Below are 27,258 nucleotides of genomic sequence, written 5' to 3' on the forward strand. Positions count from 1 at the left end.
TGATGCTCATTATCACCCAAATCCTTCTTCCAGGATAAAGGGAATATTTAAACAGATGGGCAGACGACCGAGAGCCTTTTCCTACAGTGTCAGTCAAGAGTCCTATTATAACAGATGAGGTTCTATCTGCTTTGAGACACACACGCACACACACACACATACGCACATACAGGTGCGCACACACACACACGCGCACACAGGTGCACACACACACACACAGACACACACACACACGTGCACACACACACACACACGTGCGCACACGCACACACACACACACACACACACACACACACACACACACACGCACACACAGTTTGGGTTGATACGTAGTCGTTGAGATCGGAAAGCCTGCTTGAGTACGACAGCTCGCCACAATAAGTGACAAGAACAAAGGGGAAGTCCAGTCATTCCTATGGAGAGTCAGATTCTGCACGCCAAAAAGCTGTGACACGCCGCGTTGTGGAATTTTTTCTTGGAACTGGGCTTAAAACAAAGTCAATAAGTCACGTAAACATTGGATGTCATGGCATTCACTATCAATAAATCTATTTTTACTGAAGTGAATCGTGTGTATTTTACTTTATTTTTTGATTTTGTTCCCATTTTGCAAACACTATATAAAGGGGAGATTTAAGCTCTCATTCGTGGAACATGGTGAATGTCCAGCTGAGCCAAGTACCCGCTGAAAAACGAGCTCTCCCGTTTTCCCTGACATATTTGAGTCCCATCTCTGGCCCCATTCCCTCGGTCTGTTTTGGAGACATGAACTTTACTCGCTTCCGCCAGTTACATGTCTGGCTCAAGGGCTACTGCAGTGCGTTGAACTTGACATTTGCAGACAACTTTGCAAGTTTCTGGAAGAGACGTTTTTTTTGCACAGGTGGACGGCATTTAATCAGATCCGGACTTTAAGAATTTTAGCCAACTATATTGAACTATACTGAACTATATTGAACTATATTGAACTCCCACTCATTCCAATCATTGGCATGAGTGGGACTGCAGCGCGGGCTGTAATGAAAATCAATTATTGATTTTTTTATTACAGGTGTAAACTCGTATCACCTGAGACACCTGGTTTTAATGATCCCCATCCCAACACGGCACATTCAGCACCTTGCTCCTGGGGGCAAAATACAGTTTTGACTGTTTTTCGGCCTATGTTCCCTATTATCAATAATCCCTATTATTGTCATGCCTGTACCACTACGCACTGATGCGTTCCATCTATTATTACGTTGCAATCGCGGTAACTTTGTTAACATCTTTGTAAAACCCTTAAGCCAGAGAAAGTTGGACATGAATATTTTTAAATGTAAGATCACTCACAAATTAAGATCGAGTTTTTTAATCAATGATTTTATCTCTGAATCTCTCGAATTGCCGCCGATTGGTCCGACTCGAGGCAGCTTGGCGGCCGCGGGACGGGGGACCGTGCTGTCGTCCGCAGACGGTGCTGGACCACGCCCCTTGGTCCGCCACTTACATTTGGTGACAAAAGAGAATTTGCAAAAAATTCAAAAAACGGTACCGAGATGCCACAGCAGAACGGAAATCTTCTGAACTTGCAAACTCCTTCGACCCGTGTGTCATGTACACTGATCGATAAATGAAATGGTTGTTTGAACCTGTCCCAACTAAATAAAATAAAAATGCTTTTAATAGTGACCGCGTCTGTTCTAAGAAATAATTAACACATCCTCTTGAGACCGGAATATTCCCCAAGGCATTTAAAACTGCTATTGTGAAACCGCTATGGAAGAAACCAAATTTAGACATAAAAAGGTGACCAAAGCGGAATTCTTCCACCTAAGAAATATTGCCAAAGTACGCCCTTTTGTAACTCAACAGGAAGCCTCCCATATGCGGAAGCTCATTCAAGCTTTTTTATCCAAGTGGGCTGGAATACTATAATGCTCTTTTTACTGGTCTTCCAAAAAAGTCAACTGAGAAACTACAGCTAATTCAGAACTCTGCTGCTGGATTTTTAACAAAAAAAAAAGGAAGTCCTTCTGCTTGTATACAAAGCTCTTAACGGTTTAGTACCCTCTTACATTACTGATTCCTTGTTGTTTTATGTCCCTTCACGAGCCCTTCGTTCCTCTACAGAAGGTCTTTTAAAGATTCTAAAAGTGCCCCAAAATAAAATTGGGAAAGCTTCCTCGATCCACTTGGTTGTGGAACACCGTACCAGTGGTGGGCTCAGTGGATTTTTTTTAAACAGCAACTTAAAACATACCTTTTTAATCTGGCTTATAATTAGCAATTTTCTTTTTTATTATTTCTAATAATTTATTTTATCCATTCTTTTAAATTATTTTTCTTTTAATTGTTTTATTATTTTATTTGTATGATTTTCCCTGTTTTATGCCCCTTGGATTGTACGGTTTATTCTGGTTTATTGTGTGCACTGAGCTGCATTCTCAGCTGCAAAGTGCTATACAAGTAAAGTTTATATTAATAATAATAATAATAATAATAATAATAATAATAATAATAATAATAATTATTATTATTATTATTATTATTATTATTATTATTATTATATTTTGTGATGTGAAACCGAGACGCAGTTCATCTGAGGGCCATTAGGGGTGGGGGATCAGACTGTCGAATACGATTACGCATTTGATGTGAAGCGGGCTGAAGACGTTATTATTTGTTCGGTCACAGTGCTGTTTGGATGACCACGATGTGCCACCCCCAGTAAACAGAGAGAAGAGGAAAAACGGAGGAAGGATGACAGACTGAGGGTCAGTGTGTCCCTGAGTTGAGGCCTTTTTTAGATGATCGCAAAAACCTCCGGGAACAGTTACACTAATCTGTCGCAATGTAGCTTGAATGTTATTCTCCCTTGTAAGTCGCTTTGGATAAAAGCGTCTGCTAAATGACTAAATGTAAATGTAACATTCATGCCTCTAGTTCTCCTGTGTTCCTAGTTCCGATACTGAAGTTTGTGATACTAGCAAAATACTTTCTTTTTTTTTTTAACCAAATGGATAATGTATTGCATGACTCCTAGTTCTTGAACAATGCAAGGGCGAATTGGATGTCATACTGTATAAACAGTAATATGGTCATTCTATTTATTTTGACTCCTTTGCTGTGGGTTATCGGTTAACTATTTCACTTTGATTTATAATTTTGGGAAACACTTTGTAACTTAGGTTTAAAAAAATGATTTATAATGTATTATTATCACTATAATAAGAAGAATTATTATTGTTGTTATTATTATTACTACAAAAAAAAATAATAAGAAGAAGAAGAATAAGAATAATGTTATTATCTTTAAAATATTATTATTGTTAGTTTGATGTTGTGCTTTCATACCTAAAACCGTTTCACGTCGCGTCATCAAATAGTGGAGACACCCACAGCAGTTGGCCTTTACCTTCTTGTTTGTGGCAAAGAAAAATATGAAATGACTTCCATATCAGTACAGTCATCTAGTCACACCTGAGTGTTGGGCTTGATTTTACAGTGCCCTCTAGAGGTAATCTCTCAAACTGCTTCGAAAACGTCTGGATGAAAACAGTCATTTGTCGAACTCGAACTGATGTTGGTTGTGCGGTTATTTGTAATGCACATTGCAGTTTAATGCTGTTATTATTTTTATCTTCTGCTGCTTCTCCTGATCCCAAGCTTCCCAGATGATATGTGACCGTAATTGGCCACGAGGGGGCGCTAAAGTTAAAGGATTCTGTCGTGTCCACCCACCATATACTGTATGCCTCTTAAGAAATAGTCCTAAGTGTTTTTTTGTATTGTTTTGTTTTTTCCAGTGGAAACCCAAATGTTAGTGTCTGATCTGGGGCTAGTGTGTGTGTGCGTGTGTGTGTGATCTACAGGATGAGGGGGGTACCAGGCATCAGTCCCCACAAATTAAACCATTTGTATGATGATCTGGGGGGATTTCCAGACAGAACCGGAGCCCGGATCAGAACGGAGGATCGCCTACAGCAGGTGAAAGCCAGAGGCGGAGGCCACGTGAAAGATGGGACTTTCCTCGCCCGGGTACAAACAGAAAAACTGCGGCGTTTAAATTTCGAAATTGCCGTAAAGCTGTCAGGGATCAAAAGACGTTGCTAAGCTGATGGTAACTACCGCTGTGGTCTTACTATCAGGGCGTCAGAAATTAGAAGTCAAAAATGCGGAAAGGTAGGATTTATGTGTTTTATATGAGGCGGCAGCCTCATATAAAACACATAAATCCTACCTTCACATCAAATGATGAAGTAAAGTATTTCCTTTGAAATCTATAGTATCATTCAGCAAACCAGGGTGAAAAGGCATTAAAACATATAATTTCCAATAGGCCTTCATGGTCAGTGACTCCAGAACAATGTGGGTGGTCCGGCCAATAGGACACTCTCTAGAATCAGTTTGTTTGAATGTTATTGTGTGTGTGTGTGTGTGTGTGTGTGTGTGTGTGTGTGTGTGTGTGTGTGCGTGCGTGCGTGCGTGCATGTGCGTGTGCCTGTTAGACGCTGACTTTGCGGATGCTCTTTCCTTGACTCCTCTCTCTCCTCCCTGGACGCTGCTTGCTTGTTGTCTCTGTAAGCAGACGGGTCCGGAGATGGTCCAAAACAAGCACCGCGCCCACCCAGGAGCCAAGGTCAGGGCTGCTAACCTGCGCTGCGCACGCACGTACACACACACACACACACACACACACACACACACACACACACACACACACACACACACACACACACACACACACACACACACACACACACACACACACACACACACACACAGCAAGCTCACCCCAGGAGTGACCCCAGAGACATTGAGGGTGGCAACAATTGACCGAAGGATTTTTTGAAACTAAACAAAAGTAACAGAAATGATATCTGACATGCAGATCCTGACGTCTCTGAACTCCCCCTGAAACTATCTGGGTGAATTATCATGACACTGTTAGCTGCCATGAAAACCCAAATTGCTCGTTACATACACTGTGCGTTTCAGTGGCCTGCTCTCTAAACATTTCCCGGTTCCAGAAATGTGCTACGCTTGTCAGCGTGACACACCAGAACAAATATTTGAATATTTACACTAGCTGCCATATTTCGGTGAAATAATTGCTACCTTGTCTCGCAGACCTCTTTTCACGAACGCGTTGAAATCGAGGCGCACAAAGGGAAATCTAGAGGCAATTATTTATCAGAGCAGGAATACCACCCAGCACCTCTGTGTTCTGCCGGCATGGCACAGGCCGGTGAAACTCGAGGAGATCGTTCCAGCTCCAAACGTTCTCGAGAGCGGAAAGCTAATGGAGACGGGGTGCACTATCAGCTTGAGAAAGCAAACTACATGAAAGAACGGCAAGGGTTTGAGAAGGAAAGAATAGAAAGAGGGAGGGAGGGTAAAGAGAGGCCAGGGGAGGGGTGACAGACGGACGGACAGACAGACAGACAGACAGACAGACAGACAGACAGACAGACAGACAGACAGACAGACAGACAGACAGACAGACAGACAGACAGACAGACAGACAGACAGACAGACAGACAGACAGACAGACAGACAGATATACGTTATAACATTTTAGATCATCTATATTTTTATACATATACAGTATAGATGTTTACATAAAGGGGGTAGAGAGACATGATACTATTCCAAGTGTGTTGGAAGCAGGAAAAATGGTCAAGCGTAAGGATCTGAGAGACTTTGACAAGGACCAAATTGTGATGGCTCGACGACTGGGCAGAGCATCTCCAAAACGACAGGTCTTGCGGGCTGTTCCTGGTATGCAGTGGTTAGTACCTACCAAAAGTAGTCCGAGGAAGGACAACCAGTGAACCGGCGACAGAGTCATGGGCGCCATTGAGTCATTGATGCACGTGGGGAGTGAAGTCGAACCTGTCTGGTCTGATCCCACAGAAGAGCCACTGCAGCACAAATTGGTGAAAAGGTTAATGCTGCTATGATAGAAAGGTGTCAGAACACACAGTGCATCACAGCTTGCTGTGTATGACAGTGCGTAGCCACAGACCAGTCAAAGTGTCCATGACCCCTGTCCACCACGAAAGCACCTACAATGGGCACGTGAGCGTCAGAACTGGACCATGGAGCAATGGAAGAAGGTGGCCTGGTCTGATGAATCACGTTTTCTTCTACAGGCAGAGGCAGTGTGATGCTCTGGGCAATGTTCTGCTGGGAAAGCTTGGGTCCTGGCATTCATGTAGATATCACTTTGACACGTACCATCTACCTAAACGCACCACACTGCAAACATTGTTCAGGAATGGTCTGAGGAACATGACAAAGAGTTCAAGGTGTTTACTTGTCCTCCAAATTCCCCAGATCTCAATCCGATGGAGCATCTGTGGGATGTGCTGGAACAACAACCCTGATCCATGGGGTCCCCACCTCACAACTGACAGGACTTAAAGGATCTGCTGCTCACGTCTTGGTGCCAGATACTACAGGACACATTCAGTATATAAATGTGTGTGAGCGTGTGTGTGTGTGTGTGTGTGTGTGCATATGTATATATATATATATATATATATATATGATCATAAATATTCATAATATGTGTGTGCGCGTGTGCATATATATATACACAGTGTACACACACACACACACACACACACACACACACACACACACACACACACACACACACACACACACACACACACACACACACACACACACACACACACTTCTGGTTATCATTACGATTTGTTTACTTTATACTTATATCTTTAAGTGCAATGTTTCCACAGCTCTGTCTGTATTTTAGTTGATCTTCACTTAATGTGCTGAACTTCTTCATTCCTAAATTTTGGTTTTCCACTTGACAATTATGCTGCCAATGTAAACGCATGATTCCGCTGCCAATAAAGCCCTTTGAATTGAATTAAAAAGAATTGAATGAATGAGAGAGAGAGAGAGAGAGAAAGAGAGCGAGGGAGCGAGAGAGAGAGGGCAAGGGAAGGACAGGAGAGACGGTCCAGTGCTTGTGTAGCCCCACTTCAAGGCGAGGGCCTTGCAAACATAAACAGCGGCCTGTGCAGCTGGACGAGGGGCCGTCGCCTGCTTACCGAGACCCTCGACGCCAAACAATGGATCAAATGACGCACGGCACTCTGGCAGCGCCACAGAGACGCGGGCGGCTCCCAAATGACTTTCTTCTGTACGTTTGTATCTCGCCTCTCTCAATATTTACCTCATGGGAAAACACAGTTTTCCATTCTGTTTTTTGTTTTGTTTCTTTCTGATGAGGTGGTTGTGGGGGGGGGGGGTTGAGGGCCTTCCGTCCTCGCTCTAAATTTCAATACAGGCGGGCCGGGGTCGGAGAGGACAAGAGTCCTTTTTTTGTTTGTTGGAAGAAGGTTCCAAGGCGGCAGAGAAGGGGGCGGACGACGCTGCCTCTCCAGCGACCGCGCCGGAGTGTCCGGAGTCGCTCTGTTCGTCCGCCGCCACAGCTTTGTACAGGTGTTTGGGGAGTGAAAGGATGGGGGCTTTGTTCTGGGCCCGCTCTCCCTCCGCGCACTTCATTGATATTCAGGGAGTCTATTTCCAGCCGCGTTGAGAATAAAAGAGAAACAAAATGAGGATTAATCTCTCTCCTGTCTCTCTCTCTCTCTCTCTCTCTCACCCCCGTTAAACTGTGTGTCTATTTGTTTGTGAACTGTGTGAAAATCAGAGAAATTCCGGGTGCCTTCAAAAGAGTGGCAATGCAAGTCTATGTGTGTGTGTGTGTGTGTGTTTGTGTGTGTTTGTACGTGTGTGTGTGTGTGTGTGTGTGTGTGTGTGTGTATGTGTGCGCGCGGGTCTGAGTTATATCTCTTTTATGATGTAGCACAATTGGGAACGGAAGGGCTTAGGAGCCAGTGAATTAGTCCAAATTACAGTGAACGGTTGCCTAGGTAACCGGATCGGAACGAGGCGCCAATGGTGTGTAATTTCCTAATGAAGGGGGAGGTTTCTCCTTCTTCCACATTCAGGGACCTCCTCGGCCCGTTGCCGTAACAACTCGAGAACCCTGCGTTGCCCTCCCTAATCGAGTTGTTTGCTTGCTGAGTCACTTCAATGTGCCCCATCGGCCTCGGACACAAACTATTTACCCCCCAAACTCCCCCAAACAGATAATGCCTACTCACCCTTTATGCTTGGCCAACTTCTCAAGATAGCAGCTTTCCTTGAATACCAGCTCTCTATTTACACATCTTTTTATTTTTATTTAATTTTTTTATATCAGTGTGGGTTACCAGACCATCTCAACACACCGGAGAAGGTAAACGTGAGACCCCGGGGGTCCCTGGTCGCCAGAGAGCAGCAGTTATTCACAGCTTTTCACTGATCAAACCAAAAACCAGGTTTCCCAGGCTCTGACTTCTGCAAATAAGCCTTCAGGGGGTGAAGAAGTGCCGGCGGGACGGGGGCTTGAGCCGCTCCGTCCGGATCTGGAGCGGACACACACACACACACACACACACACACACACACACACACACACACACACACACACACACACACACACACACACACACACACACACACACACACACACACACACACACACAGGTTATTGTGGCAGGAGGTGTAAACAGACTTCTCACACGGCTTCTTGACATAAAGAGACGAGACACTAATGGGACGATTCCAAAAACAAGCCGTCTCCTCGCCCTAATTTCTCATGACCCCGTGAGTGAATTCCTTACAACTCAGGAACCAAGAATGGAGGAGGAGGAGGAGGAGGAATCAGCAGCTGCAATACGCTCTCCTTAACACGTTTGGAGTTTTGACACCGTCGACTCCTACATCGCGGCGCTTCGACAGATCTTTATCCCGCGGCAACGAGCACTCTGGCCCCGGCCGGGCCAAGTCGGTCTCTCCATTGTGCCCGTACGCACCACTTCAGCTCCGGGATGGAACTGCACCGTGAGCTTTTAGGATAAGAGAGACGTGGTTGTCGCTGGGGCGTGCTGGCTGCTCTCCGCCGGCCCCGAATCACTGTCACTCACTTGGTAAGCTCGTCCATTGTCAGTAAAATGCTAAGCCTCTCTGCTATCTCACTTGAACCAGACTATGACTGGAAGACGGATAGGAATCTGCAAATCTAAGGCGAAGGGGGGGAGAGATAATAAGAGAGGTGGAGCTGTGAGGGGAGAGGGGGGGATGCAGAAGGAAAGCAAAGAGCTTTTTATTCTCTTTTGTGTGTGAATTGAACAGGTGTGACGGGTGTGTGGCCCGCCCGGGTGTGTGTGTGTGTGTGTGTGTTTTAAGACATGTTGCGCACACTCTACCTCCCAGGGCGTCCTCCATGCACGCACACACAGCGCGGTTCTGTCGAGGCACGCACGCTCTCCTTGTTTATGGACGGCAATCAGCACTTTCTCATTTCGGCTAAACAAAACAAACCTTGCACGGGCCTCAGCCTCTTTCTTTCTTGCTTACCTCCGTGCAAACAGCTGAAAGGGGTCAGAAACATCTGGGAGACTCGGCTTTAGCGGATACAGCTTGCCGACGAGCTGAGACGGACGAGAAAAGTTGATCAAGTTTGCGCGCTGCGCTGGGGTCACGAGGTTCATATACTTCATACAACAGTGAATATTCTTACTCATTATTGGTGAATTAACAGTATTAGAGACCCTCAGACTGACTCCGGGTGTTGGGTAAATGACAGATGGAAAGAAGGATTCGAGTTTGACCCCCACCCTCACTCCGGCTCCGCTATCGCTTATTGTTATTTCACTAATGGCGCAGCAGCCTCCACTCCGAGAGTATTCAAAGCATTAGCCGAGCCAAACCACAGACTATCACATTACTAAGCACAGCATTGTGCAGAACCTCAACGAGAGAGAGAGAGAGAGAGAGAGACGTACTGAGTGACAGAGTTGACAGCTATTAAGGAGTTTGAAGCGATTCCTCTGCAGGACCACCAACATCCTTGTGGTGACAGCAAAAGCCGCCTCCTGACAGGACTGTACATGACAGAGCAGTGTATTATCATAAGACACGTACACGTACGTTCACACGGGAGAATTTGTATTTATTTTGTTGCACTGATCGAGCCAGGAAAACGAATAATTAATCTAACCTGTTTGTATTCTCACTCCAAAATAAACACTTGTAACAGCTCTGAGATTTTCAAGTCTCAGGTTAATTGTTTGTTGAAACTCAGATCAAATGCATGACGCCTTTACTCCCTTATTCTGTCAAATTAAAACTGTAGAATAATACATCAATTAACATAATAAGAGGTTTCCTCCAAAACAGCATCATAGTTAAAAAAAAAAAGAGAAAAAACTCCATTATATTGCTGAAGTTTTTCAAGTATAAGAAAACGTGAAGGAAAAATGTAGAATACTGTGTGTATTGTTATTGTAATGTCAGTAACTCTTCTTTTTCCACAATGGCACATTAAAACACGTGCCCATTCAGAGCACATTTAAAACAACAAAAAATGAAAGAAAACTGTCTGTAAAAACTGTAAAAACAATATAGCGGATTACACCCATATAAACCTCAATAAAAAGATACCTTTTGAAGGCGCTTCAAGAAGGGTTTTTAAGAATTTAAAAAGCCTCAAAGACCGAGGATTTTCCTGGTTTGGCTCCTTCTTCATCTCATTTCTTCCAAAGAAACTTGTCGTTGGCCTTCCAGAGTACGGCGCCCTCTCCTTCCTCCACCCCAGGCCGAGTCCTCCCTGTGATGCTCGTGCTCGTACACACCCTCTCCACCTCTGACAGGTCCGTTAACCTGTTGATGCTCTCCTCGTTCCCGTCGTTCAGGATCTCCCAGAAGTCTTTGCGGGCGCACGTCGACCTCTGAGGTGGTGGTGGTGGTGGTGGTGGGGGGACACCGTGCGCGCCGTGAACACTGGGAGCACTTCCAGACGGAGAAGCTGTGGTGAGCTTTGAACTCACAGCCCGAGGTTTAGTTCTGAACAGGTCGTCCAGGATGGAGGTGTCTCCTATCAGGTCCGTGAGGGCCGAGCGACGGCTGGCGCGGGAAGAGGACTCGGCGGCGGGGGGAGGAGGAGGAGGAGGAGGATGATGGGGCCGGGCGGCGCCCATCTGGCCTCCCCCAGCATCTCCAGCCCCGAGGCGAGACTCTGGCCCGCTCTCCTCTGCCCGTCCGCTGGGTTTGACCGGTGTGGTCGGGGGGCCGCTGCCCAGAGTGGGAGAAGAAGGGCCGCCTCTGTCTTCCTGGCCGTGGAACGCGGCGGCCTCACCAGGCCCCATAGCGCTGCTCCTGGCCCGGTCCGAGCCAAGACCACCACCTGCCCTGGAGGGTCCGGGGCTGGAAACACTAGCTCTCTTTGTCCTGCTGTGTTCTCTGGCGCTGCGGAGCGTTTCCTTCGGCTCCTGCGACTCAGGGATTTTAATGCGACGTCGGTGCTCTGGAATATTCTCGGGAAGGTTTCTAGAGTCTGGCGCGGATTTTCGTTTGGTCCTCAACTCTTTGTTAGGAGTTGGTTTTGTTCGAGCTCTATGCTTCGTCGCCCTGGAGGTGGCGGCAGGGGAACGTGGGGCGCTTTCAGAGATGGGTCGGGGGTCCAACGAGAGGGGTTTGGGAAAGCGGTTCGAGACCACCTCGGCCAGCTCCGGGTCGTCGAGTGAGCAGTAGTGCTGTCGCAGCCGGGCCACTCTCTGGTTCGAGCCGCTTCTCAGAACGTCTTCTGCAAACTGACGGGCCGAGCGGAATCCAAACTTTGACGCCATCTCCTCCAGCTGCCGCCTGCGTGAATGAAAAAGCCAAGAGTGAGCGGAGAGAACGGCCGCGCCCGCAGACGCATGCCTAGGTGCACACTAAGGCCGGGTGTCTGGCAGGATCTCACCGTTCAATTTCGACACATTTTGATTTTGAATTTATACGTAATGAGAAGAACTGCTATGAACTTTCAAAAATATTTCACAGACAAATTCAGTCTAATCCAGAAATTCAATATTTCAATTAATTTGTGACTGTGGTGGTATTTAATCCAAGCATAAAATGGTTGCATGACTGCAACAGGAATTGAATCACATCGGAGTATCGTTGTAACACAGCTCTAATGCGCACACACATAAAAACAACAAAGGACGGACTACATTTACGCAACACGATCCTCGCTGGATTGATTTTGTTTGAGTAAACAGTGCAAGGTAATACGGGATAATATTTGGCATGAATGAATGAAAACCAGGTAATCACATACATACAGGAAAACCGTCTCAAAAAAGCCACAAAAGTAGCTGCAGGCCTCCGCTAATAATCCGATATTTTGTGGCTTCGTCATGCCTAACCTCAGATGACTAGCTCCATATATATATATATATATATATATATATATATATATATATTCAGGCTAATATCCAGGCACCCATACAGTACCGGGTCTCTTTCCCCGGCTCTCGGTGAGCCATTAAAACCTCGGTCGAACCAGATGCAGGGACAGAAATACTTCAAAGCCGGTTGTGGTGCGGTGGCGTTACGAGGTGTTGCGAACATTTGTGGCTTCCATTGGAAAAACAATAAATAAAAGCAGCGTCAGTGAAAAGCGCCGCATGCAGGTTTGATCTATTCAACAGTGGAGTTTGGGGGAGCGTGAATGAATAACTACAGTGTGAGTTTATTCCCCTGATGCAAAAAGTCCCCTGAGTAATCGGACCGTACCCCAGAGCCGACTGTGTGTGTGTGTGTGTTTCTAAGGTGCGTATGTGAGGATGACGCAACACAACAGATCTTTGTGTGTGTGTGTGTGAGTTAAACGTATTTGTGTTTGAGGAGGGAGTGCGTGCATGTGTGCATGCATGTTAGAACATGTAAAGGTTCTTTGTGGGTTGGAAGCCACGAGGCTGATCATTTTTTAGTGGGGGGCAGGGGGGTCCCAGGAGGGCTGTGGTTGTGGAGGGGAAAACTCCTGCACTGTTGGACTCTGAGCACAACTGGGTAATGTTTGGCATGATGCTGGGAAATAGGTGGGAGGGAGAGCTCTAAGGTGCTCTCTCTCTCCCTCCCCCCCCCCCCCCTCTCTCTCCCTCTCCCTCCCTCCACACTTATTCCCTAAAACCCAGCTGGGGGGCGCTCAACACCATAACTGTGGTGAGTTTTGGCCCACTTCCCTCCACTGCCAGGAATTCCTCCCCTCCTCCCCCGCCCGCTCTGTTCTTCCCGCACCTATTCTCATCCAAAACCTTCCATTCCTCCACAACATTATCTGCATTTATTTTGAAACCTTTCCATTTCTCTGGTTGACCACAATTTTTTGTTCCTCTCCATCCACATCTTCTCCTTCCCTTCTTCCCCTCCTTTCCGCACCCCATCGCTTTCCCTCTGTTCCCTCCCTGGGTACCTGCGTATGGCTAGTGGAGTCTGTCCAATGATAACGGTGGTGTTTCTGGTCTGGTGGACGGCCTTGGTTGTGAAGGTGACGGGGTGGTCCGCACTGGGCCTCCCTTCCCTGGTAGCGGCAGTTGGCTCATCTCCGACGGCAGTGGGGCGGGGCGGGCTGTCCAGAAGGTCCTCTGAGAGGCTCTAAAACGGCAAGACAATTATAACTGGTGACAACTCCTCCTAGACGTCACATATTAATCTGCTTTTTGGAAGGTTGACCTAAGAGGATGCTTTAAAAAAAGGAAATTGAGGATAGATCGGCTAAGGCTGATAAATATTACAAATAAAATATTGGGTTTCAAGAAGTAACTTAAAGACATAATCAGAAAGATTATTTTGTAAAAAAAATAATAATAAATCCCATATTTGACATGTATCCCATATATGGGATTTCTTTTATCTTTTCTTTTATTGTAAATACATTTTATTTAGGTGGCACTTAATAAGAAAAGGCCATTAAATTCATATGCTACTCTATATGCTGTTCCCATTGTTAGTGGCGGGTCCCAGCTTTCCCGGCAATCCAAGAATTTGATAAACCAGCGTAGCTAGTTGGGGTCAGTAAACTGTCTAGATGGATGAACATTCACAAGGTTTCACAGCAGCACACACCTCAAGTAACCACGGAAACAAAACAAATCAATCGATCAGAAGAAGGCAAAGCTTTCGAGAACAGAAAGTGACGTTCTTAGGGCAAAGACGAAGGGTGAACCCAGGTGTCGAAAACAATTTGGTGCAATTAAGCACTTACGTACCACCTGGGTGCCAAGAAGATGATTGGCTGGAAGCTGAGAGTACACGTTGCGATCAAACACGTCGCGCAGAGCAGCCTTGCTGATGCGCTCCTCAGCCTTACTCCCACCCACCACACGCTGGTTGGAGTGGGTGTACACCACCTCTGTGACTCCGCCTTCAGGATACAACACATTATCACACACACTGGGATATAGTTTAATACAGCTGTCAAGTGTGATTAACTGGGAAGAATGTTAAATAAATGAGAACCATAATTTACCGAGAACACTGTCAATGGTTCCATCTCGGTGTGTCTTTCTCTGAGTTCTCAGCGCAGTGAATGAAACCGCTCTAGAACTTTCTGTGCTTGCTTGGTGTGTAGTTTTGGTTAATTCTATTTGTCCTTTTTGTCCATCTTGCAATCTGCTGGATGTCGGTCTTTCTTGCCGTAAGGTTTTGAGATCACCTTCTGAAGACCTGCCTTTCTTAACGGGAGTGTGTTCTTCATCTGAGGAGGTGAAGCTCTCGATGTCTTCCGTGTGACTGGACCTGGCTCTCTTGGTTCGTCTCTTTCTGTTCCTGCCGTTGCTTTCTTTCTCTCCAGTCCGTGGGTTGAGAGTATCCACCCTGGGACGAGGCTGAACTGATATATCCAAGTCATCAGACTCAGAGTTATCCTCAACATGGCGCGCTCCTGGAACTGTAGTCTTGGATTTATTATTAATAGCCTTGTTAAACCTATTTCTGTCTGACCTTGAGTCACTTTCCTCTCTCCCTGTCATTTGCTTCCTCTTTCCTGTTCCAACACAGTCACTCATCTTTGACAATCTCCCCCCATCTTCTCCATCAGAACCACTGGAAATATCCCACATATTCATTCTCGACTTGGGGACGCAGACCTCTCCATTTCTCGGCAAACAAGGGGACCTGGAGTCCCCCGGGGAAGTTCCTGCCTTGTTATCCGAGCTCTCTGCCTCACCGACGTCTTGCCTGTCCCAGTCCCCTCCTTCGCCAGACTCGCACTCACTCTGACTGCTGTCCTCCCCCCGTGACCCGGGCTGCACTCCCATCCTCTGCAGCAGCCTGGAAAAACCGCACTGGAGAAGATTCACCCGGGATCCGGGACTGGTTGAGGCATTTCCACCCCATGTCACATCCTCCCCGTTGGGCTTTGAGCCCTCCTCATCCTCACTCCCGCTGCTGAAGTCCAGCAGCCCTTTGGGGATCGGTGATGCACCTGCATTCTCTTTGGACGTTTCGTCAGGCGATTTAGAGGCATTTAGAGGTGGAGCTTTCCCAGGTTCCTAAAATAAAAAGACACATACAAAGAGATCGGTGGAAGGCTGTTTCTAACTAAAGCCGACTGTTCAGGTTCTTTCTTCAAAGTGACTGATAGTTACAGAACGCATGCTTAAGTTATCTTCTGAACTTTATTTTCAGATGTATCCCAATTCTCTGCTGGTGCAGCAGGCCAATTCCACCATAGATTATGAGCAATTTTATGGAATTCAGATGTCTAAAACGGGGGTTGCCGCATTGGCCACCGGGCCGTGAGAAGGCGGTTGGGGGTCCCTTGTTCAGCCTGTCCTTTTTTTTTTTTTTTTTTGCAATGCCCAATCCCAGGGATCTGGAATCTGAAAGAGTGAGCGAACAGTGTGTTGTTATTGTAGATGTATTTATCTATTTAACTATCTATCTATAATTTATCTTCCCTCCCCGCGCTGTACGGTCCGTTGCTTAACGGTTGCGGGCAGCCGCAGTGCGGACGGGGGAGCCCCCCTCGCCGGCTCGGATCTATTTATCTATGTATTATTTATTTTCCCTTCCCAGCGCTGTATACGCCGCTTAACGGTGGTGGGCAGCCGCACTGTGAGTGCCGGAATTCCAAGTTTATTCTTGAGACATAGGGGAATTTTTTTTGCGTGACCCTAATACTTTTTCATTGTAGATGTATGTAATGTATTTTATTTTCCTCGTGCGTAATGGGGAGACACTCAGCCCCCCTCGCCAACACAGAATAAAAACGTTGGGAACCGCTTGTTTGAAAGATCTAAACTATAGAAAATGAATGCACATACAGAACTAAGTTTCGAGAAAATAAATGTCGCGTGCAATATCGCTCCAAACCCAGTGCCACAATCCCCTTCATTCATGCATTCCTTGTTTTGAGCATTTCTATCTGACCATTGTATATATTGCCTGGCAAATAATCCTTGCGATAAATCATGTTGAACATGACACACGCCTTCTATTGTGACGTAATGACAATGAAACAGTAGCGTACACTGTGACGGTCGCAGTAAAGAATGGGCCATTATGAGGGAGGCCACCTACAGCGACGCCACTTTCACCAAATTTGCCGACCAGATGACTCTTTCCCAACTGTGCTGCTCCTTGCAATCTTTAAATCAGTAAACGCCTGTTGTACAGTCGTTGGTGTTGGGGATAGAGTGTGTGTGTGTGTGTGCATGTGTGTGTGTGAGTTTTAAGACAGCCTGGTGTCTGTTGTACTGTCATAATTGCTTCGGTGGTTAGGCAGGCCTATAAAGATGCCAGTGTGCGGAGCCTTGGCTGGGAACGGCCACAGGATGATAAGGGGCATCGCTGTGTAAACAAACAGGCCGACAGCAGGAGCAGGAGATAGGCTCCAGTGTGGTCTGCTTCCTCCATTAAGACATTAGGTAATTACAGCCAGCTGTCTAGCACAGCATCCCAGAGAGACAAAGAGAAGGAGAGAGTGAGAGAGAGAGAGAGAGAGAGAGAGAGAGAAAGTGGAGGAAGAGACGAGAGGGAGAGCGAGAGAGAGAGAGAGAGAGAGAGAGAGAGAGAGAGAGCGGAGGGCAAAAAAATAAAAAAACAAGTAGCAACTCTGAAACGAGAGGAAAAAGTGATGGAAAAAAATAAGGCGCAAGGCAGAATTAACTGTGAGGTGAGTCGCTTGACTGACAGACAGGAAGCTCCATGTGTGAGGTGTCTCTGCTTTCACGTGGGAATGGGGGGGGGCGGGGGGAAGCCTTTGGGAAAGAAGAGGGGGAGTGTGGGATGGGAAAGACGAACACCCCGCGTTCTGGTTCCCTGAGAACGTCGAGGTTACTCACGCTAGGGTTCATCCTCTCCTCCTCTTTCTCCTCTTCGCCTGCTTGGTGTGTGACGCTCGTCAGGACATCTGCTTCCACTCGGCCCTCTCGCTACGAGGGAAAAGAACGACCCAAAATATATGTTATCATTGACCAGCAGCTAATTTTAAGGTAGATTTATCATCATATCATTAGGATTTTGAAACAAGAGACAATAATAAAAATCGAAAAAAGTAAGCTATCGTCAGGAAAATGGTTATGGGCGATGTACAATGTGTGTACTGACGAGTAAACAACATATAATTCAATTTGACGGTGCTCCTTTAAGAAATGCCATAACATGTTCACCAAAAGCATTAAAATAATAAAACAATAAAAGACACAAAACGTCTTAGGGAAGAACCAACATGCTCTCGGACCTCCAGTATGCTGCGGGTCAGGCATGTCCCCTTGGTCTGCAGCCTAAAGAGGTTCTTGATCCCAAATAGCTCCCCCTTATGGCCATCGGTGCCCTGCACCGCCTCAAAGTACCGCCGGGCGTGCTCTCTGTCCACCACCGAACTCTGCAATTGCTAGCAGAAAAAAGTAGGAAGTCAGACTAGGCAGGGACCTTATGTGTTGTTTTGTCTCGCAGGTGGGATGGCGTGGTACAGTGAACGAGACCCTGTGGACCAGATCGTGAGCGACATGGACCCTGACGCCGATTTTTTTTCGTCGCTGTTTTATGTTCCCGTTTTGGCCAGCGAGCCTTTTTGTTTGCATCTTTAATAAAAAACTAACACCATGTCGTGTTTATTGATTATTTGTAATGTTCATTGTGTAAAAGTGTTCTTGTATTGCATGTAAAAAAAAAAAAAGACTGATGTTTCCCCTCTCGTTGTTGTGACTTTATGTTCTTCTAATCCTCGTTGTGAAGTGTATTGCCTGAATCAACTACGACCACAGAAACGGAATGTGATGACGACTTTATGCCGAGTACAGACTACGTGATTCTGGCCTGATTTTCCACTTGCCGACAGGTTTTTGGAGGTCGCCAAGCAAAGCCCCAGATCGGAGGAAAAGCATAGCGCGCTCTGGTGAGTGACGAGCGTATGGTGTGAATTGCTCACAACGCGATCCGACTCCTGGGCGAGCGCTCGCAGACGCTGGCGAGATATCAAACGGTTTAATATCTGGTCGGGTGTCTGAGAGCAGACATCTTTTTTTACAGTGATAAATAATTAAATAAAAGTTATATAATCCTGTCCCGCACATGGTATCGCTTAATTTCTGGTGTCAATTCTCGTGTGTTTTTTCTTGACAAAACGTAGTTTGGAGACCCAACAGACTCGTCGGGGATTCCACCCGGTGAAAGATCTTGTCATGTGTGACCCTCTGTCGCCGATCAGTCATGTAGTGTGAAAACCAAATCTAATATATTGTGATTATAATATAGTAATACATAATATAATCTCACAGCGAGAGATCTATTTCGATTTTTTGATTTGGGACGATTTTGTTTCCTTAGTTACTTGTGTGGAAAAATGAAAAACGTAAACCTAACTCAGAGAATTGGAGCGTTTTTTGTTTTTTTTATTTCGCCTCCAGACAGCGGTGGGCCATCTGTCCGTCCGTCTTCCTGTGTTTTTATTTTAGATCTATTTATGTTTGTTTGTTTCCTACTTGTATGAAACATTTTTTTTTAAGCATAACTGTCCCGCTAAGGGACTGTCCCGTTCCGTCCCATTCGAAAACAAAAGAAAACCCTACTGTGTCCCCACTGTAAAAACTGGATGTTTTTGTATAAGTACTTAAATACCACGTCAAATTACGTTACGCACCCCCCCCCAACCCCCTTCCCGATAGCATCGCCTATTGGCTATCGCCGCCCCCCAGTGATCGCCGATTGGAATTTTGCTCAATCGCCCACGCTGAGTAAGGTGACAGAACCTCTAACACTGTTCTCAGAGACAGATTGGCACATCAGGAAAAGTAGAGACCTGTTTGTAAACTTGTCTGAGGTAGATGATTTCCTCCAGCGTGCCCAGTGAGATCAGCCTCAGCACCGTCACGTCCCTGCACTGACCAAGACGATAGGCCCTGCGAGAGAGAACGCCAGAGAGAGAAATGTTACGTTCACACCAAAAGAGAGATATAAACATTTCCATATTTGATGTGGCACAGAATAGATTATCACCAGCCAGCAAGCCTTGCTGGTGTGATACAACAAGATACCGCAAAACCCTTTACCGGTTTTAATAATATATACAATAATAAGGACCATAATCCTACCTATCAATAGCCTGCAGGTCATTGGCTGGGTTCCAGGTGGGGTCAAACAGCACTACTACGTTGGCCCCTACAAAGTTCAGACCAAGACCACCCGCCCTGAGGGGAGATGTCGATGAAAGTCAGGTTCAAAACTTGATGTTTTATTTAACATACAGCTTAGGTATATTACATATTAAAAGTACTTATAAATAGCAGTTACATTACATTACATTACACAGTATTTGATGAAGGCCATGATGCCCACAGTGATGTGGATAGAAGACAGAAATTACGCACATTTTAGTATTTTTAGAGCTTATAGAGCTTATTGTGCGTAATCACTGGGTGTCATGACATTTCACTGCATATATGTATGACTGTATATATGTATGTGACAAATAATCTCTTGAACTTGAACTTGAAATACAGTACAGCAGAGCATTTCTTTAAGTATCAATGATGAGAAGACATAGCCAACATGTGTGGAAACTTACAGTGTGGACACAAGGCAGAGGTTGGTGTGACGACTGCTGTTGAAGTCTTTGACGATCCTGACTCGGTCTTTGGGTTTGGTGGAGCCGTCTAACCTGGTGTAGTCCAGCCCCTCGGCCATGCAGTAGCTCTCTAGCACGTCTAAGAGCTTAACGTTTGTTTCAGAACAAATTCATAAATAACCCACTCCAAGTTCAAATACATTCAGCGCTTCAACAACAAACCTAAATTAAATTGGCATTTTTATAATCTCGCTTTTATGTGAGTGCTATTTTATGAGGTGTTGTTTTTACATGTGTTTTCTTATCTGTCTTTTAAAAAACATTTTCAAAGGATTTAAATAAGCAAGAGAAGTTAAAGCAACAAACGCAATGAACAAGCCACATTATTTAACCGTTTTTTTTTGGTTTTGTTTTTTTTTCCCCAAAACATTACCTTTAACTCTTGGAAGATTCAAAAGCAGGCTCTACAATTCCCCGAAAAAGGCAAACAACGGGCCTGAAGAGATGATCTCACAGCAGACAGAAGCCGGGGAATGTTATTGCACCGTCTCAGGTGACAAAAACCATTGGACTTTGCGCTGCGGCCAATTATCATAAAAACTCTAATTGCCCTCACATAATAAGTCCTGAAGCCTAGCTATTCATCCGGGGTGTCATGAGAAGGCCATGTCTGCACGATTATTTTATCTGTAAACAAGTCATCTGCTTCGGCTACCGCAGCAATTTAAACTGCGGGAGCAGTGTGTTCAAGCAGTTGCTTTTCTCCAAAAACAAAAAAAAAAAAAAGGTACTCATTCAATCTCAATTCAGTATTTCAATCAACATTTTAGACACGCTTAGTTTAGTTCCCCTTTGATTTTGCGATACCGTACAATAAAGTTTTGAATCTCAAACCGGAATATGGACGAAGAAAATGTTTTACCTTGGTGGAGAGAGAGAAAATGAGCACTTTATCTCTCCTCTTCATGTAATAATTCAGCAGCTTTTGGAGGACCTGCAGAGGAACAGGTTAAAGTCAGGACAGGGAGAGCGCGGCTTTATCGACCATGCGCTACGACTGCGACGTACCTTCATCTTCCCACTATAGACGGGGTCCGACATGGCTTCAAACGCTTCCTGTTTGCATCTCTGCATAAAATCTGGAAACTTCTGGAAGACCTTCTGGCAAATGGCGCTCACATATTTGGCCTGGAAGACAGACGTTGAATGACTGAGTGGTGAAGCCGCTAGTATGACGAGTTACATTGACCAAAGTAAAAGGGTAGACTAAAGAAAACAAAGTGTGAGATAGAGATAGTGATATATACATGTCCATGCATTTATTAATTTATATCTATTCTGCGTGTATCCTGTATGTAAACAGCGTTATCAACAGAGTACCAATAACAATACAAACAAATTGTACCTGTTTCTTGCTGGTGCCACACGTGGACTGCAGCAAAGCAACATGATTTGCAACCTTCCTCAATATGGCCAAGTAAGTAAAATACAGCTCCTTCACTTCCACACCCTCAGAGTTGGTCTGCAACACAATAAATCATCCCACAACTTGGGTATGAATCAAAAAGAAACACAGAGTCAAAGCCCATGAGAAGGTGATAGTAAGCAGAAACGCACATTTCCTTAGAACCTTGGGCAAGGTTGAAAGGTTAAGTAAAAATCTGCCTATGTAATACCATACATTAAAAGTAAACAAATCTATTCAAACGAATGTATCCAAACTATGGGTAGAAGAGCAGACCTTATAACAGCAGCCCCGTCGAGCGCGACCACTTCGACAGTCGCACTTCTCTGAAGATCTCAGCAGCAAAGTTACATCCTCATCATCCAACACCATCTGATACACGGCCTGTTGGAAGTCGGTCAGAGAGCAGTACACCACCTAGGAAAACAAATAATACCTATAATAAGTATTAGATAAGGACCTTCATGTGTTTATACCACACTGTGATGTTCACATGAGCCATTGTTGAATTTACAATAAAAGAAAAAAAAATAATAATAATGCAGTAATTTCACCGACCATGGCTGCACACCCACCCTGTCATCCTTTTTCGGGAGCTGTTCCTTGATGAGCGCTTTGGTCCTTCTGAGGAACCAGCGGGAGATCCTTTTTGCCAGGGCTCGGACCGCCTTCCTACCGGTCGCTAAGGCTCGTTTGGTTGCGCTGTGTCTCTGACCCTGTTCAATCGGATCAGAAAACTTGTTCTTGAAGTGACCCAGGCTGCCCAGACAACCAGGTATGGCCCTATAATGAGACAAAATGAAATGAGAGCAGGGCTCGATGGTAACAGTTGCCCACGGCAACCAGATTGGGTCAACTGGCAACCATTTTGTGGCTTCTGGCAACCACTTTTTAACATAAAACTAGGGAAAGCAAACTGCAAAATGTGCACCCCAACATAAATAAATCTGTTGGATTAGTGATATTTAAATATTACTGTTACAGTCGGAACCAGAACGCTGCGCGTGCGTTGGTGCGTTCATTCACATGAGCACTGGTGCGCACAGGCACCAGTGAACGGCGGTATTTGAGCATTTTTTTTTTTTTTTCTTTTATCCATCCAAGAGAACGACGCCATCCACTCAAATGTGGACACGGCTCTAGTCTCTGGTTGAAAGCACTCCAAAGCGGTTCAGCGGTTCACGGGCTCCAAAAATGCGTGTCGGAGGTGATGCGTTCATGAGAGCCCGGAAAACTGTCGGCTACCACCATACCTATATTTCAGACATATATTTCAACCCTGTACAGTTAACAAAATTTTTTTACTAAAAACTAAAACTAGCTATGAAAAAACATTTAAGTTAAAACTCGACCAAAAAAACTCCAACTAACTGAAACTACATTGTGAAATATACTGAAATAAAATAAAAATATACAGGAAATGTCTTTGTTTAAGTCTTTTATCTAGTCAATTTGGTCAACTTTTTCAACATATAGCCATCACAATACAATAACCAGTTATATCTTTGTAGAGAGACAGCATTAATAATGAGCATGGCTCAGACCTCATCTGGTGGAGAGCTTATTTTAAATGGAAAGACACAAATTTGAATTTACCATTGTTAACAATGTAAATCCATATGCAATCCCCCCAATGCAATCCCCAGACGAACAGGACTGTTGAGATTCTTATTGTCTGTGTGGTGAGCATATACTGTACTGGGTGTAAGAGAGAGACAGAGACACATGCAAAAGTGTGACCAAACGAGTTTGTGTTATCGCAGCTCTTGTCTGTCTGTCTTCTTCCCCTCTGAAGATTCTAATTCTGTAAGTATTACATAAAACACTAACTCCAAAGAATTTTGTTTGGTAAATGTAATACGGCTTTTAAACATTCTTTTATGTCTCATTTCCATGATTAAACATACACTACTCACAAAAAGTTAGGGATATTGCTTTCGGGTGAAATTTCAGGATGAAGATAAAATGCACTGATGGCCGCCAACGATGTTGGAGACTTCAAGGAGGGCGCTATGCATCAGCCACTGTTGTCACCAGACAAGCCTTTGGTGGTGGTGGTGGTGTTACAGTGTGGGCAGGTGTGTCAAGTCAATACAGAACTGCCCTGAACTTTGTGAATGGTACAGTGACAAGCCCATACTAGCTGAATAACATCATTAATCCAGTCATTGTGCCCCTGCATGAACAACACAGGCCTCATTTCATCTTCATGGACGACAATGCTCCGGCTCATGGAGGTGGCATCATTAGGGAACGGCTGCTGGAGACTGGGGCACCTCAAATGGAGTGGCCTGCACTTTCTCCGGACCTGAATCCCGTAGAAAACCTATGGGATCAGCTGAGTCGCCGTGTAGAGGCTCATAACTCTGTACCCCAGACCCTCAATGACCTGAGGGCCGCCCTTCAAGAAGAGTGGGGTGTCAAGCCTCAATGCAGACAATAAGTCGACTTGTGAACAGCATGAGAAGTCATTGTCAAGCTGTACTTGATGCTCAAGGGCACATGACAAGTTATTGAGACGTTGACATTGGTTGTTGGCTTTTGTTTCAATAAATTGTTTGAGATGAGGAAATCACCATTGCATGCTTCTACTTAAATGCCCTACTTTCACGATATAATATCACTGTAGCATAAACCTTTTACATTTTCCATCAATTTCACCCGAAAGCCAAATATCCCAAACTTTTTTTGTGAGTAGTGTACGTAGAACTGCATAGTATCTTAATTACTCAATATATAAGGCGACTATAAATGGCAACCATATTTTCAGTTATGGCAACCAAAAGCTGATGCCTGGTTGCCAGCCTGGCAACCACTTTTAAAAGGTATTGAGCCCTGGAGATGCGACAGAATCTAGAAATATGGGAACGACTACGATATAGGGAGGGAGACTTGGTTATGAACAAAAAACAGATTAACTGCCGAGTGAACTTACCAGTCCATGACACACCAGAGCTCTTCCAGATTGTTTTGCAAGATGGTGCCAGTGAGGCCAAGTCTAACCTTAATAAAACAAGCAAACAAAGAAGAAAAATATCAGAAACAAGCCTATCATAGAGAATATATATTGTATAAAATCAGGCAGACTTTAAGTTGTTAGGTCCTAAGCACTAGGCTTGGGCGATCGAAATACGCAGGAGGACGTATTGCCCTGATTTTATGAGGGGGGGGTGCGCATGCACATAGAACGTGATGTAATGTGGCAAATGCATTCTCCCCATAACAGAGGTACCGGATTTATTATTTACAAGAAATGTATTTACACAAAACATCCAGTTTTTACTAAATCAAGTCCCATAGCAACAGAAAACAACGGGGAGATATGCATCCCGCACATGTTTTTTCGGAACAGGACGGAAGGGGACAGTCACCTAACTCAGTTGTGTTTCAAAATGTTGTTTCATACATAAAGGATTTATACATTCAGTAATAACAATTTAAAGGAGGACTAAAGGAAAATTGTTGGAAACAATTTTTGATTGACTGACCCCTCCTCTCCCATTAAGTAGACAAATCAGACACTGGTAATATCTTCAAAAAAGACACAAAAGAAATCCCTTGTTTCATCCATCAATCTTACTTGACATTTCAGCTCCTTCATGGCCTGAGTGATCTGGGATTTGGGGTTCTTTAACTTATGAGCCTCATCCACAATGACAGCAGACCAGTCTATGCTGCAGGGAGGAGCAGAGGAACTTTTCAGGTACAAATGCTGGTTGACATGTTTATTTTTAGTTTTTTTTAATCAAACAATAGATAGAATAAACTAATTAGAGGTGAAGGCTGAACATTAGAGATAAAAAAGACCATAATCTATCCATAATCATTTCAACACATTTTATAATTATTATTATTATTATTATTATTATTAATGAAGACTGATTGCAGTATTTCTGTTTAATAATGTTTGTGTGGCAGAATATTGAACAGTTACCAGCATGCAATGATCGTTATGGACTTGCAATTTGTGTTTGACAGTTAAAGTCTCAAAGTTAGTCTGTAACTACTAGAAAGCTGTGGTTAATTGTGCTTAGCGTGATACAATTAGTGGGATTTGATTTGCCAGATTTGATTTGCACAGTAGGCAGCAGAATGTACTACACATGAAATTAAATCAAATGAGTTAAATTAAATGTATAAAGAAACAGAGAAGCCGCAATATAATGGCTTTTGACTTTCTGGGAACTCTGTTTGTACTCCAATTTTTCATTATAATAATGACATCTAAATACAAGACAGTGATGTAATTATGGATATTTGTATTTGTAATATATTTATGCCGACCTATTGAACTGGTCCAGACACAGGCGGAGAGTCTCATAGGTAGTGAGGGCGATCTCAGAGCGTCCATTCTTGATGCGAGCCAGCTCTTCTTCCTTCTTGAGTCCGTGGATGAGGACACACTGGAAGTGACCCCAAGTGTCCAGCTCGTCCTTCCAGTTATAGACCACCGACAACGGGGCCACAATCAAGAAAACCTGAGACAGGTCACACAGGTACAAAGGCAAGGTTCTTCATAAGTAAAAAGAGAAATTCCTTTTATTTTAATTTATTTGACTCGAGTCAGATAATATCACAACCCAAATGTCCAGAAATATATCCCTGGACTATTGCTAACAATCCAGCATTAGCTATTTCTTGACAAGCAAAGGTAGAAATAACCTCCTGTAAAGGTATATTTCTATCAAATTTGCTCCTGCCACAAAGTTATCACAGATGACTATGTCCATTTACAAAATGAAACATACTTATTATGCCTCACTCGATTCAATGAGTGTAATATTTCTTATAATTTACAAGTGTGATTTCACTTTACTGTTTGCCTGTTTTCTTTTTTTGCTATAGTGCACGCAATTACCAGATGATAATGAAATGTACTCCCAATACTTGAAGTCTTAAAAACTAAAAAAATGATGATAATAAAGCCAAAGAAAAGGAGCGCAGATATGTGCAATCATAGTATTTTTGTGATGCTTTCCCTTTCAACATCAGCATTATATCTCAAGACCAACCTTTTTGGGTTTCCTCTGAACTGATGGCTGCTGCGTCAGTAGGAACTGAGGTCTGTTGTTCTCAATGTCCTGCCACGTCCCAATCTTTTGCAGCACAGCACCAAGAAAACCGATGACCTGGGGGAAAAGAAAGGGACAAAACATTTTACATACAACACAATTTACAAAACTCTGTAATATTATTGGAAAAAAACTGCCACAATACTAATGAGTATACCTGCACAGTTTTCCCTAAACCCATGTCATCCCCCAGGATACACCCTCTGGAGCGAATGTAGTTGCCATAGATGAACTTTATGCCTTCTCTCTGGTAATCCCTCAAATATCTGTTGATGGTGAATGGAACTTCCGTGCCTCCGGCGTCGCTCTGGGACAGCACCAGGGGCACGGCAGCACCGGGGTGTCTACAGTTGGGAAACAGAGGCTTCTCGTGGGAGTCCCTGCTCGTGCCCGGGCGCTGTACGTCCTCTTCTTTCTCTTTGTCCTCATCTTTATTGCGGTGAGGGACGTCCACGGGTGCCGCGGTGTCTTTCCTATCAGTATTGTGCGGCGGAGGTGGAGTGGAGCCTCTGGATTCTGGTCCCTTGCTGGGCACCATCTCTCAGGCTGGGAGTCAGGCAGCTGTCACCTTAATGCCATACTACTGCTAAACGTGAAGAAAATGATTAAGATGAGATTAAATTAGATAGATAGTTTAGATATGAATCCCAGGGGGGAAATCGTAATGTCACAGCAGCACACACACACAGAAAGAAAAGGCAATAGCAGTAAAGTTGTATCTATAGAGAATACTAGGGGGGGGAGGGGGGGGGATAATAATAATAACAGAAAAATGTTTAAATATGTTTGTTCTTTTTTTTTTGAGTGATAGAAGG

General features: G+C 44.6%; 1 protein-coding gene across 1 annotated transcript; it reads right to left on the reverse strand.

Annotated features, from left to right (window-relative positions):
- Positions 1–10,004: 10,004 nt before the first annotated feature.
- On the reverse strand, positions 10,005–26,981 carry ercc6l2 (excision repair cross-complementation group 6-like 2; the record flags this gene model as incomplete). Its single annotated transcript, XM_080004193.1, has 19 exons — positions 10,005–11,712; positions 13,310–13,491; positions 14,106–14,260; positions 14,366–15,389; positions 17,184–17,273; positions 17,582–17,734; positions 19,142–19,241; positions 19,434–19,529; positions 19,907–20,052; positions 20,829–20,900; positions 20,975–21,094; positions 21,312–21,428; positions 21,648–21,788; positions 21,947–22,154; positions 24,307–24,374; positions 24,952–25,045; positions 25,656–25,849; positions 26,384–26,500; positions 26,601–26,981. The coding sequence occupies 19 exons, from the start codon at positions 26,979–26,981 to the stop codon at positions 10,599–10,601; spliced, it is 4,572 nt and encodes a 1,523-aa protein (XP_079860319.1). The 3' UTR covers positions 10,005–10,598.
- Positions 26,982–27,258: the final 277 nt, after the last annotated feature.

The sequence above is a fragment of the Zeus faber genome (assembly GCF_960531495.2).
Source record: "Zeus faber genome assembly, chromosome: 7".
NCBI lineage: Eukaryota > Metazoa > Chordata > Actinopteri > Zeiformes > Zeidae > Zeus > Zeus faber.